This window comes from Stegostoma tigrinum, chromosome 8 (assembly GCF_030684315.1).
Source record: "Stegostoma tigrinum isolate sSteTig4 chromosome 8, sSteTig4.hap1, whole genome shotgun sequence".
NCBI classification, from domain to species: domain Eukaryota; kingdom Metazoa; phylum Chordata; class Chondrichthyes; order Orectolobiformes; family Stegostomatidae; genus Stegostoma; species Stegostoma tigrinum.
The window spans coordinates 6038732-6052300 of record NC_081361.1 but is presented as its reverse complement, the minus strand read 5'-3'; the positions used below and the strand labels follow the sequence as shown (position 1 = coordinate 6052300).

General features: G+C 44.3%; 1 protein-coding gene across 4 annotated transcripts in view; it reads left to right on the top strand.

The window, feature by feature from the left end:
• Window positions 1-13569, top strand: part of rabgap1l (RAB GTPase activating protein 1-like) — a 444915-nt gene that overhangs the window by 293877 nt on the left and 137469 nt on the right. For all 4 annotated transcript variants that reach the window (XM_059647710.1, XM_059647711.1, XM_059647709.1 and 1 more), the window contains one exon: window positions 7315-7428. In XM_059647710.1, the coding sequence (XP_059503693.1) occupies window positions 7315-7428 (114 nt within the window). The remainder of the gene's footprint in view (window positions 1-7314; window positions 7429-13569) is intronic.

The window sequence follows — 13569 nt, the reverse complement described above, 5'->3', positions numbered from 1 at the left end:
CACTTGATACCCTTATTAATCAAGAACCATCTATCCCTGTCTTAAGTACACTGAATGATGCACTTGATCCTTGAGCCATGTGTTTATGTCTTTAATCTTGTTGACCCTGTACCACATTGCTCATGGCTTAGGTGGTAATCCAGAGATTGTTACCTTCTTGGTTCTGCTTTTGAAATTAGTCCCTAGCTACTCATATTCCGCCAGCAGAACCTCTTTCCTCTTGCTAGCGTTTTGATCGGTACCTGTGTGGACCATGACAACTGGATCATTCCCCACCCATCCAAATGCCTCTGCAGCTGTTTAAGGTAAAATAGGAAAAAAAAATGACAGAAATATGAGAGGCAGCTTTTTACACAGAGGATGTTAAATGCCTAGACTGCACTGGCAGAGTTGGTGGTAGAAGCAGGTACAATAGCAGTTTTTGAAAGGAGTCTTGACTGATTCATGAATTTTCAGGAAATAGAGGAATACAGACCATGTAGAGGCAAAAATTCTTTTGTTTCAAAAGCCATGATGTGTTGACACAGCCTTGGTAGGTCATAGGGCCTGTTCCTGTGCTGTACTGTACTTTATTTTTTCTTTAATGTAGAGGACACTGCTACTCTGCCACAAGATCCTCTTTTTAAATATACTTAACAAATTAGTTTGTCCAACGTACAGAAGGGCCATGGTAATCTTCCTAATTTTATAATATGTGCTGCGGAAGCAAGCCTTGCCCTGTTTTCTAAATTACAATGCTTCAGTCAAAGGAATTTGTTTGGCTACAAAATAGTTGGGTCATTTTGTAGTCTTCAGAGGTGCTACATAAATCCAGTGTGGAGCTGGAGGAACACAGTAGGCCAGGCAGTATCAGAGCAGCAGGAAAGTTGACGTTTTTGGGTCAGGACCCTTCTTCAGAATTGAGGAGGGTGAAGGCAGCTGGGAAATAGAGGTAGGAGGGGTGGGGCTGGGGAAGGTAGGTGGGTGCAGGTAGGAGTAATGGGGATTGGTCAGTGGGAAGGGTGGTGTGGATGGTTGGGAGAGAAGATGGATGAATTGTGTCAGGTCGAGGAGGTGGGGATGAGAGGGAGGTTTGGACATGGGATGAGGCTGATGGTGGCTTTTAAAACTGGTGAATTACATGTTTAGGCCATTGGGCTGTAGGTTCCAAAGGTGGAATAGAACATAGAATATAGAACATTACAGTGCAGAACAGGCCCTTCGACCCTCGATGTTGCGCTGACCTATAAACTAATCTAAGCCCATGCCCCTACACTATCCCATATGAGGTCCTGCTCCTCCAGTTTGCGGGTGGTGTCATAATGACACTCGAGGAGACCCAGGATGGACATGTAACAGAGGGAGTGGGAGGAAGTGTTATAATGGTTGGTGACCAGAAGGTGTTGTCCTTTGTTGCGTACAGAGCACAGATGCTTTACAAAATGGTCTCCGAGTCTACAGTCCCCCTCCCTATTTCTGAAGAAGGAAGTCAACTTTCCTGCTCCTCTGATGCTGCCTGACCTGCTGTGTTCCACCAGGTCCACACTGTGTTGTCTCTGACTTCAGCATCTGCAGTTCTTGCTATGTCTACATAAACCCAGGTCCTTTTCTGCCTAAAATCAACATTCTTAGTTTAATCCCACATTTCTGCATTCCACATTGAACCATTCACAAAATTGAGAGATTCAAAATTTATTTGAACATAAATATTTTCTATTTAATAAAACAGCGGTGAACACTCCATTTAATGATATGTACAATGATATTCTCTGAACCTTTAATTAAGATACATCATCTAGCTCACATCGGGCTTTTTGTTATTCATTATGTATCCCCTGTTACATCTTACTGTAAACCTGTCATATGCTGGTGTAACTTTTCAAACCACACTGTTCTTGCAGGGCAACTGAAGCTATCCTGTTGACCTTTGGATTAGGCTTGTTAACACAGAGATTTGCTGTCGCTTCCAGTCACAGCTGCAGCTGAGACCTGGATTCTGTAGTTTGCTGCCATGTGTAATATCTGAGACCATGTCAATGTAGCCCAAGATGGCAAGTGTATTTTTACACAGAATTTTTTAAAATTTTAACTTCCCAAATTTAAGTTTAACTTGTTGTGTAGATACACTGAAAGTTTATGCAGTGCTAGAGGAAGCCATTGTGGTATGTCTGGGCTTCAGAGTGGTTCCCCCACAGAATACACCACCCTTGTACGTCCTGTTCTGGTTGTGTTTCTATTTTTGACTTTTGCACTCCAATTCTTCTTTCTCTCTGCAGGGGAGGCACATTTACAGATGAAACACCTCAGCCCCGCATCACTGGCAAAGCGTGTGGGACTTGTTTACCAAATGACGATATTTTCACCACAGGCCAAGCTGCCTTATCAATCCACTTACAGCAACCAAGTAATTGCAGATTCATTAAACAAGCTTGCCAAAAGCTTTCCCTCTGAGATCTCTGCCAGCTTCACAATGACTACACTGACATTGTGCTAGTGCGTTTAAGTAATCAGAAAATTAATGCGCCAATAGCAGAGGTCTGCATCAATGCTCATTAAGTGAGATTAAGCTGGACTCTCTGAGCTTTATAGGGTAGAGTCTGGATGTTATTTGTCTGCTCTGTCTGACTGGAAGTTGGTTGAACACTCTGCCTACCCAGGAGAGCGGGACAGATTCTTATTTGTGAGTGGGAGTTGACTTGATAGATGACCACAGATCCCATCTCTCACTAACCCTTCTTAAAGACTCTGAAACCCCTGATATACAGACACCATCTTCCATCTTACGGACACGACTGGCCACCGACACCTCATTCAAACATGACCCCTCGTACAGACATGACTGACCACTGACCCCTTGTGCAGACATGACTGACCACAAACCGCTTGTGCAGACCATTGTGACAGCAGAGTTTTATTGAGATCTCATTGTTTCCCACCTGAGGCTGACGGGGTGATGTGTCTGAGAGACACCAGAGGTGGGAAACCAAATGGAGAGAAAATGAAATTGTGGCTGGGGTTAATGGTGAGGCAGTGTCCAATGGCAACCTGGCACATGGCAGATGTTGGTTTTCCTTGAGGGGACATGAGAAACGCTACAGAACCTTTAGGTTCAAAAGCAGTTGCCAGACTTGTTCCTATGAATTCTTACTATTGGCCTTCTCAGGCACTGGGCGTAATAGGTTCTCTTGGGTATGCAATGTTAAAATGTGACTGCTTGAGTCTTGAGTGGATCCACCATTTTCGTATTGGCGAGGCCCTTGCCTCAACCTTGTGGAGAGGCAGGAATTAAAGCAAAGTCACCATGGATGTGTCTTTCATGCAACCTGTTTCCCTTCCTCTAGAATTAGACCTGTTAAAAATATGAATAAGACTAATATATTCAGTAGGAAATTCAGCAGTAGCAGGTTTAGTCAGACAGTGGTTGAGTGTAGAACATACTCAGATATGAAGAAGCTATGGAATAGTTTGGACCTGTTGGGTCGAGTGGCCTCTTTCTGTGCTGCAACATTCCATGTCCAATCATTGTGAGGTGAGCACAGTTGAAGCGAAATCTTCATTATACTGTACAGGTTACTGGTATAAGATTTGTTCAATGTTCGTTTTCAAATTTCATTTAAATTTTTGGACTATATGTCTCACTCTCTGTCAGCAGTACATTTAATTTTGCACTTTGTTAAACATCCACTCTGACTTGTGTGGTTTCACTGTGATACCAGCAGCTGTGCCTGAACAGGAGCTGCCAGCTAAATATTGAGGTTTACTTGCAGTTCTCTTCCCTGGTGCCAGCAGTTGCTAATCCCTGTGGCTTCTTGTGTGAGGAGCTCCACCTGCTGGTGTGAAAGAATATTAACAAGTTTTAAAATTTAAATACAGAAATATGGAGCACGATTTATTATTATTTTAGATTTTCTCTGTATAATCATAAGTCACATATTTACAAGGTCAAGCTACAACTGACAGCTCTCAACCTGAATCTTCCAAAACTCCTGCTTTTTGCAGTGATTTTAGGCTTTTTTGCCTTTCCATCATGATCGATAAGTTAGATTGGGAGAGACTTATCACAGACACAATCAGGGATAGAAAGTAGGATAGAAAGAATTGGGAGGGGCAGACTGGGTCTGAGAGAATCAGGTTGTGTAAATTCCCTAGACTCAACCATGCTTCATCAGCAACTTTCTGTCCATCGTAAAGTCAAAGTGGGGATGTTCACTGATGCTCAGCGCCATTCACAATTTCTTGGATTTAGTTCTTATCCAAATGCAAGAATGATTTTCCAATTTTTGCTGAAAAATGGGAGGTAACATTTGTGTCACGTAAGTATCAAGCAATCACCACCTCCAACAAGGGAGAATGTCACCATCGTTCCTTGTCATTTAATGATATCTCTTTTGCCGAATCCCTGACATTCTGGAGTTACCATTGACTGGAAACTGAACTAGGCCAACCATTTAAAACACTATGGCTATATATGCAGATCAGAGGCTAGGAGTTCTAATGCAAGTAACTCACGTTCTGATTCCCAAAAACTTGTCTATCATTGGCAAAGCACAAATCAGGAGTGTGATTGCACACTCTCCACTAACTTGAATGAGTGCAGCTCCAGAAAAAGTAACCCATTTAATTGGCATCCCATGCACCAGTTTGAACACTGTCACTGTTGCTCAGCACTGTCAACAAGGTGCCCTGCAGAAATTCGCACCAAGGCTCCTTAGACAGCATCTCCCAAATCCACAACTAATTCCATCTAGAAGGACAAGGGCAGTAGATACATAGGAGCACTGCTCCCTGCAAGTTCCATTCAAAGCCGCTTCAATCCTGACTTAGAAATATATCACAGTTCCTTAAGTTTTGCTGGGTCAGAATCTCAAAGGTCTCTTGCCAAGAGAACAAGGGCTACACATACATCCTAAATGCTTTAAGACCTGGACAATATTCAGCTTTGAGCTGATACATGACAAATATTTCTTGTCCCACACAGAGCCAGGCAAAGACCTAAAGACTGCAGTAATTCAATAAGATATGTCACCACCATCCTGTCTAGGACAATGAGGGATGGGCAATAAATGCTGGCTCAGCCAATGACACCCGTATTTGATGAACAAAGGAAAAGAAGAGTGGGGACAGAGACCGGGAGTTATTGGCAGATTAGATAGTGATTGGGAGAGGGAATCGGACAGGGTCCGGGAGAAATTGGGGGCAGACAGGGGAATGGGAGACACTAGGAATAGTGGAAATTGGACGGGGCGTGGGAGACACTGGGGACGGAGGGAATTGGACAGGGAATGGCAGTGATTAGGGACAGAGAATCAGTCAATGACTGGTTGACACTAGGAGCAGTGTTGGAGCAGTGTGTATAAGAGATAGAGACAGAGTGTTGGGGACTGAGAAATTCGGGAAGTAGGAGAGATTATGAAGAGTGACAGAATGAGGGCTGCAGAGATTTTGAAATATTAAGTTAATCACACTACTCCAACCTTTTGGTATGTCAGGCCACTTCTTATTTTCTTTCAGTCTGTTGGTAGGGCGGATTGCTCCATTGAGAATTTTCAGAAATGTAAGGTTTGGCCATAGAATCAACTTGGGATTGCTTTTTCTCCGATTTTCAATGCAGTAAATCTGACAATTTAAGTAACTAATTAATTGAAATGGCCAGTAAAAAAGTGGCAATGCCAACGATTGAAATTTTTTTTGGCCTTTTCATTTATGAAGCAGAGCTAGACATTCAAAGCCCCAAGCCCTGATGACTAGGAAAATGGATGGGGAATTGGGGCTGAAGTAAGGAGTTTGGTTTAATCAATAACAATTTTGTGTTCAGCTCTGGTGGCTCATATTTATATGAAATTGGGAATTGGAAGTGCATTATTCTTCAGTCTGAGGCTTCCTCCTCTCCCAGCCTGCTTTTTTGATGATTTTTTGGGAATGCAGGAAAGGAACGATTGGTGTCTGTCTGGCTCACTCTTGTGTGTTTTACACAGCCCTTCCACTCACATATGCACCCTCTCCCTCTGTCCCACCTTCATTTGTCCCTCTGTCAATCTGTCTTCCTTTCTCACATTCCTTCCCTCACACTCCTTTCCTGACACTCCTTCTCTTCCTCAATCCCTCCATTGCACCCCCTCCCTCATGCCCTCACTCTCACTCCCTCCCTCACTCTCACTCCCTCCCTCACTCACACTCCCTCCCTCACTCTCACTCCCTCCTCCACCTTCCTCCTCCTCCCTCCCTCTCACTCCTGCCCCTCTCTCATCCACTGTCTATCATTCACTACTCCCTAGTCCCAGTTCTGCCATCCTGACCAACTCCTTTAGGAAACCTGCAGAGAAGGACAGAATCCTGGCCTTTCCCTGACTCTGAGCCTCTTTCCCCTCCACCTCCCTGATGACATTGAGCCTCATCCTTCCCTGACCAGCAGGCTGCTCAGGCCTCACCCAGCAAACTTCACTATTTCCACTCCACATCCCACTGCACAGGCCTCAGTTTTCATGAAGCCATTAGCTGTCACAGCTCACTGCTTCTCCTGTCGGCTCCCACGTTTGTTGTCAATAGACTTAAGAGTGAGAATCTTCCTCTGATTAAAGCAGCATCTCCTTCACACACTTTCATCTGTATTCAGGATGCCAATCGCAGTCTAGCTAACAGCCCTTGACAAACCACACTATGGCCCTCAGGCCGTCCCACAGACAGGCCTGGATTAGAGGGTAGAGAGAGAAAGATTGAAAACATTAGAAACTGTTGATTGTAAGGTCATTGCAAAGGCACTGATGAAGAAGTGATCAGGTGACACTGAGTGATATTGGAAGGTAGAAGGGCGGCACGGTGGCTCAGAGGGTTAGCACTGCTGCCTGTCAGTGCCAGGAACCTATGTTTGATTCCACCCTTGGGCGTCTGTGTGAAGTCTGCGCATTCTCCGCTGACTGTGTGGGTTTCCTCCAGGTGGTCTGGTTTTCTTCCACAGTCCAAAGATGTATAAGTTAGGTCGAATGGTCATGGGAAGTTGCCCATAATGTCCACGGATGAATAGGTGAGGTGGATTAGTCATGTTTACAGGAATACTGTCAAGGGGTTGGTCTGGGTGGGATGGCCTTCAGCGAGTCAATGGGCTGAATAGCCTCTTCTAGCACTGTAGAGATTTTGTGATTTTAAAGACGCAATGAAGGGCAAGTGACGGGGAAAAAAGAGATGCAGGCGAGGAAGGTATTCACTGAACAGCACTTCACAAGATTATTGAGTAATATGATAAAAACTGTGCATTCAGCACATGCTTCCTGTCAATCATCCTTGTTTCTGATGGCAATGTAAATCACAGTGTTTAATTTATTTCTGTTCTTCATACAGGATTCCGTTCAGGAAAGTGTCATTACCCGTGATATTAATCGGACTTTCCCAGCCCACGATTACTTCAAGGACACTGATGGAGATGGGCAAGATTCGTTGTACAAGATCTGTAAGGTAAGCAATTACAGTTTGCTTTTGATTGAGATGCAGTTGCTGATAAGTATTGTGTGGAATCCCAGTGCACTAACCCACTTCATTCTGTACATAATTCCTAGCTAGAAGATCAACTTCAGTGCTAAATCTCAGCTGGGCTATGGTCCAGTTAGCTATATCTGCTCTTCTTCATCCACTATTGAAGAAGTCTAATTAATTAGTCCAAAATATATTCAGTCATTACTCGAAATTAACTTATGATGTTGATTAAAAGTCTTTATGTCTGCAGTTCAGCAGCAGACATGTGCTTTACTGTGTTTGTGTGTGTTTATTTGGGCTGTGCGTTGAATCCCTCAGTACCTGTATTTATGTCAAATGTGTCAGTATGTGTATTGGCTATGTTTAGAATTAAACTGTACCTGTGTGAAGGGATTATGCGCGGAATTGCACAGTCCCAGCATTTGTGAATGTGGATCAGCCATGTACAGCATTACATTGTTCTTGTGTTTATGTATGTGCATTGACTGTGTTCAGAATTACAATGTTCCTGTTATATCCTCACACCCTGCTTCCTGTAAAGGCTCCATGCCATTCTCCTAGTTTCTCCATCTCCACCATATCTGTTTTGATTACGCTACCTTTTGCAGGCGTCCTCAGAAATGTCCACCTTTTTCCTCAGCTGTGTCAGACCTATCTCCTGCACTTCTGTCCTCACTCCTTCTCCACCCTCCCACAACACCAATAGGATCTTTCTGGTCCTCGGTTTCCATGTCTCCTGTATCCAGATCCAGCATTTCTTACCCATCCCGAGTGGGAAAGTGATGGCCGAGAGGTATTATCACTGGACTTTTATTCCAGAGACCCAGATAATGTTCTGGGGAGAGATAATGGGAACTGCAGATGCTGGAGATTCCAAGATAATAAAATGTGAGGCTGGATGAACACAGCAGGCCAAGCAGCATCTCAGGAGCACAAAAGCTGACGTTTCGGGCCTAGACCCTTCATCAGAGAGGGGGATGGGGGGAGGGAACTGGAATAAATAGGGAGAGAGGGGGAGGCGGACCGAAGATGGAGAGCAAAGAAGATAGGTGGAGAGGGTGTAGGTGGGGAGGTAGGGAGGGGATAGGTCAGTCCAGGGAAGACGGACAGGTCAAGGAGGTGGGATGAGGTTAGTAGGTAGCTGGGGGTGCGGCTGAAACTTCACCAGTTTCAAAATCTCCCCTTCCCCCACTGCATCCCTAAACCAGCCCAGTTCATCCCCTCCCCCCACTGCACCACACAACCAGCCCAGCTCTTCCCCCCCACCCACTGCATCCCAAAACCAGTCCAACCTGTCTCTGCCTCCCTAACCGGTTCTTCCTCTCACCCATCCCTTCCTCCCACCCCCAGCCGCACCCCCAGCTACCTACTAACCTCATCCCACCTCCTTGACCTGTCCGTCTTCCCTGGACTGACCTATCCCCTCCCTACCTCCCCACCTACACCCTCTCCACCTATCTTCTTTGCTCTCCATCTTCGGTCCGCCTCCCCCTCTCTCCCTATTTATTCCAGTTCCCTCCCCCCATCCCCCTCTCTGATGAAGGGTCTAGGCCCGAAACGTCAGCTTTTGTGCTCCTGAGATGCTGCTTGGCCTGCTGTGTTCATCCAGCCTCACATTTTATTATAATGTTCTGGGGACCCGTTCGAATCCTACCATGGCAAATGTTGGAGAGCTGACTTCTTGAGCCACTGCAGTCCACCAGCTGTAGGTTGATCCATGATGCCATTAGGGACAGAATTCCAGGATTTTGACCCAGCAACAGTGAGGAATGGTGATCTGTTTCCAAGTCAGGATGGTGAGTGGCTTGGAGGGCAACTTGGAGGTAGTGGTGTTCCCATATATCTGCTGACCTTGTCCTTCTGGACGGAAGTGGTCATGGGTTTGGAAGGTGCTGTCTGAGGATCTTTGGTGAATTTTTACAGTGCATCTTATAAATAGCACACACCGCTGTTACAGAGCATCAGTAGTGGAGGGAGTGGTTGTTTGTGAATGTAGTTCAGTCAAGTGGGCTGTTTTCTCGCGGATATTGTCAAGCTTCTTGAATGTTGTTGGGGCTGCACTTATCCAGGCAAGTGGGGAGTATTCCATCACACTCCTGATTTGTGCCTTCTAGATGGTGGACAGGCTTTGGGGAATCAGGAGGGGAGCTACTCACCGCAGTATTCCCAGCTTCTGACCTGATCTTGGAGCTGCTGTGTTTATGTACTGAGTCCAGTTGAGTTTCTAGTCAAGATAACCCCCAGGATGTTAATTGTAGGGAATTCTGTGATGGTAACACCATTGAATGTCGAGGAGGGTGATTAGATTGTCTCTTATTGGTGATGGTCATAGCCTGGCACTTGTGAGGCGCAAATGTCACTTGCCACTTGTCTGCCCAAGCTGGATATTGTCCAGATCTTGTTGCATTTGTACACAGACTGCTTCAGTATCTGAGGAGTCATGAATGGTACTGAATATTATGCAATTATTGGCGAACATACTCACTTCTGACCTTAGGATGGAGGGAAGTCATTGATGAATGATGAAAATAGTCTCAGGCTGAGGACACCACCCTGAGGAACTCCTCCAGAGATGTGCTGGAGCTGAGATGATTGACTTCCAACAATCATCTTCTTATGTGCCAGGTACAACTCCAACTACTGGAGAAGTTTGCCCCCTGATACGCATTGATTCCAGTTTTGCTAAAGCTCCTTGACGCTCAGTTGAATGTAGCCTTGATGTCAAGGGCTGTTACTCTCACTTCACCTCTGAAATTCAGCTCTTTTGTCCGTGTTTGAACCAAGGCTGTAATGAAGTCGGGAGTTGAGTGGCTCTGGCGGAGCCCAAACTCAGCATCACTAAGCAGGTTATTGCTGAGCAGATGCTGCTTGATAGCACTGTTACTGACACCTTCCATCACTTTCCTGATGGTTGAGAGGAGAGTGATGGGGCAGTAGTTGCTGTGGGTTTGGAGTCACATGTAGGTGAGACCAGGTGAAAGTTGCAGATTTCCTTCCCTAAAGGGCCCAGTGAACCAGATGTTTTTTCCTGACAATCAGCAAAAGTTTCATGGTGATCAGTAGACTCTTAATTCCAGGCTTCCTTTTGTTAAAACATTGAATTCATCTGCCGTAGTGGAATTTTCTCCCAGGTCCCCAGAACATTAGCTGGGTTTCTCGATTAATAGTCTACAATAATACCGCTAGACCATTGCCTACCCTTGGCCAGAAGCTCCAATTCAAGTCCCATTTGTTGCAGAGTTGTGTCATAACATGTCTGAATAGGTTGATTAAAGGAAAAAGCTGGATTCTTCTCTCGTTTCGTTCTGGAGGCTGGTTTTTGGACAAGGAAAGGAACAGAGTGAAAAGGTGGAAAGCTGTAAATTTATAATAAACCCCTTGTAAATCCCTGCAAGTCTTTTGCTGCTTAATTCAGCACATGGATGTTGTTCTCTTTTTTTTCATATCTTATTCCGTTTCCAACGTTTCCCAATCTTGACAAAAAGTTATTGACCTGAAACGTTAACACACTCACTCTCTTTTTCTCTCTTCCTCACTCCACCTCTTTGCAGACACTTCCTGACCTGCTGATCACATGCACCACGTTCTGCTTTTCTTCCACATTGTTATGTTTGATGAGCCCTGTGCCATGGAACAATTGTTCCTCATTTTAGAAGCAGTGCACTGACTGGGCAGGAAGTGTCTGTTAGTCTGTCACGTTCACATTAACCTGCTCAGCGGTGTTGTCGGGAAGAATAGATTGTGAACATATAGGAATAGAGAAACCTGAAAGATTTATCTAACATTTTAATGAGAGTGTTCACCTTCTTAATCACAAAACATTGCAGCTGAATAGTACTGTATAACTACAAGGCTTGAAAACATTGAGCCCCGACTGAATATACTCTAGAAAATATATATATTCTTGCAGATTATGTATCCATGCAACACATTCACTTTTAGTAACAAAAAACTGTGATTTGCATTCTTAAAATCTGCAAAGTGCACTTGGTGATTAGGCAACTGGCATAGAATATTAAAGTACTAAAATAGGTGGAAATGGATCCTGTTTTTATACCTACTCACCTCATGTCTGAAATTCATCCAGGGCATAGAGACATTGCGGTCTTTTTTCAGTGTCACAAAGCTTGTGTTGTTAACATTGGCCAAAGTCAAGGTGCTATGGGCTCATTCCCTGGACTTGGAAACTTCTCCAGAAAGTGCATTTAGGGGAGATTTAGGTAGACACGTGTCGGAGAAAAGAATAGGAGGATGTATTGACGGGATTAGATGGAGACAATGGGGAGCTCATGTGGAACATTGACACGTATATGCATGGGCAACTAGTATGTTCTGAAATGCTCCATAATTCTGTATAAAATGGGCATTAGGAGCCCAGAACATTTGGGTTATTGGAACTAAGGTCTAGTTTTTCTGAGTATCATCATTCTCAGAGTTTGGAAATCACAGGACTTCAGTTAAAATTTAAGTTATTAATTGTATTGAGTTGCACACAGTTTCTACTCCACATTACAAATACAAGAACTCCGTGAGTAACTCCGCCACTTTTATTCTGAACCATAAGACCATTAGATATAGGAGCAGAATTAGGCCATTCGGCCCATTGAGTCTGCTCCTGCATTTAATCATGACTGAGATGTTCCTCAACTCCATTCTCCTTGATAATCAAGAACATATTTATCTATCTCTGTCTTAAATACACTCATCGACTTGGCCTCCACAGCCTTCTGCAGCAGTGAATTCCACAGACTTGGCCTGAAGAAATTCCTCCTCATCTCAGTTTGAAAGGGTCATCCCTTCGTTCTGAGGCTGTGTACTTCGGTCCGTGTCTCTCCTACTGGTAGAAACATTTTCTCCACATCTGCTCTATCTGGGCCTCTCCGTATTCTGTAAATTTCAATCAGATCCACCCCCCCCATCCTTCTAAACTCCATTGAATATAGTGTACAGCCTTCAACCACTTCTCCTATGACATCCTGCTCTTGAATTCTAGCCCTCTTGAAATGCATGCTGACATTGTATCTGCCTGTCCTAGCCACTAACTGAACTGGCATGTTATCTTTAAGAGAATTATGAATGAGGACTTTCAAGTTCCTTTCTGCTTCAGATTTCTGAAGTCTTTCCTCATTTCGAAAATAGTCTCCATTTCTATTCTTCCTACCAAAGTGTATAACCTCACACTTGATCACAGTTATTCCATTTGCCATTTCTTTGCCCGCTATTCTAGCATTTCCACTTTCTTCTGCATCCTCCCTGCTTCTTCAACACTGCCAGTCCCTCCACCTATCTTTGTGACATCTGCAAAGTTAACTACAATGCTCTCAGTTCCTTCATTCAGAATGTTAATGTATAATGTGAGAACGGATGTGGTTCCAACACTGACCCCTGTGGAACTCCACTAGTCACTGGCTGCTATCCTGAAACAGACCCCTGCTTCCCACACACTCAGACTTCTGCCAGTCAGCCAATCCTCTATCCAGGTCAGTACTTTGCCCCAATGCCATTGGCTGTTATCCTGTTTAGCAGCCTCCCATACAGCTCTTTGTTGAAGTCTTTCTGGAGATCTGTGGCTCTCCTTTATCTAACTTGTTCATTATCTCTAAAGAATTTTAACAGATTTGTCAGATATGAACTCCCCTTGATGAAGCAGTCCTGACTCAGCCCTACTTTACCATGCTCTTCCAAGCACTCTTTAATCTCATGTCTAATAATGGACTCTTAAAAACTTACCAGTGACTGAGGTCAAGCTCACTGGCCTATAATTTCCCATCTTCTGTCTCTCTGCTTTCTTAAACAGGGGTGTTACATTAGTCACTTTCCTGGTATGCGGTTGCCTTCCACTGTGAAGACTGATATAAAGTACCTATTCAGTTCCTCCACCATTTCTTTTTCTCCCATTACTACATCTGCAGCCTCATTTTCAGCAGTCCAATGTCAACTTATGTCTCACTCTTACCTTTTTATGTATCTCAAAAATCTCTTGCAATCTTCTTTTATGTTACTAGCTAACTTACCCTCAGATTTCACCTCCTTCCCCATTATTGTTTTTTAAGTTGTCCTCTGCTGGTTTTTAAAGGCTTCCCAATCCTGTACTGTCACACTGACCTTTACCACATTGTGTAC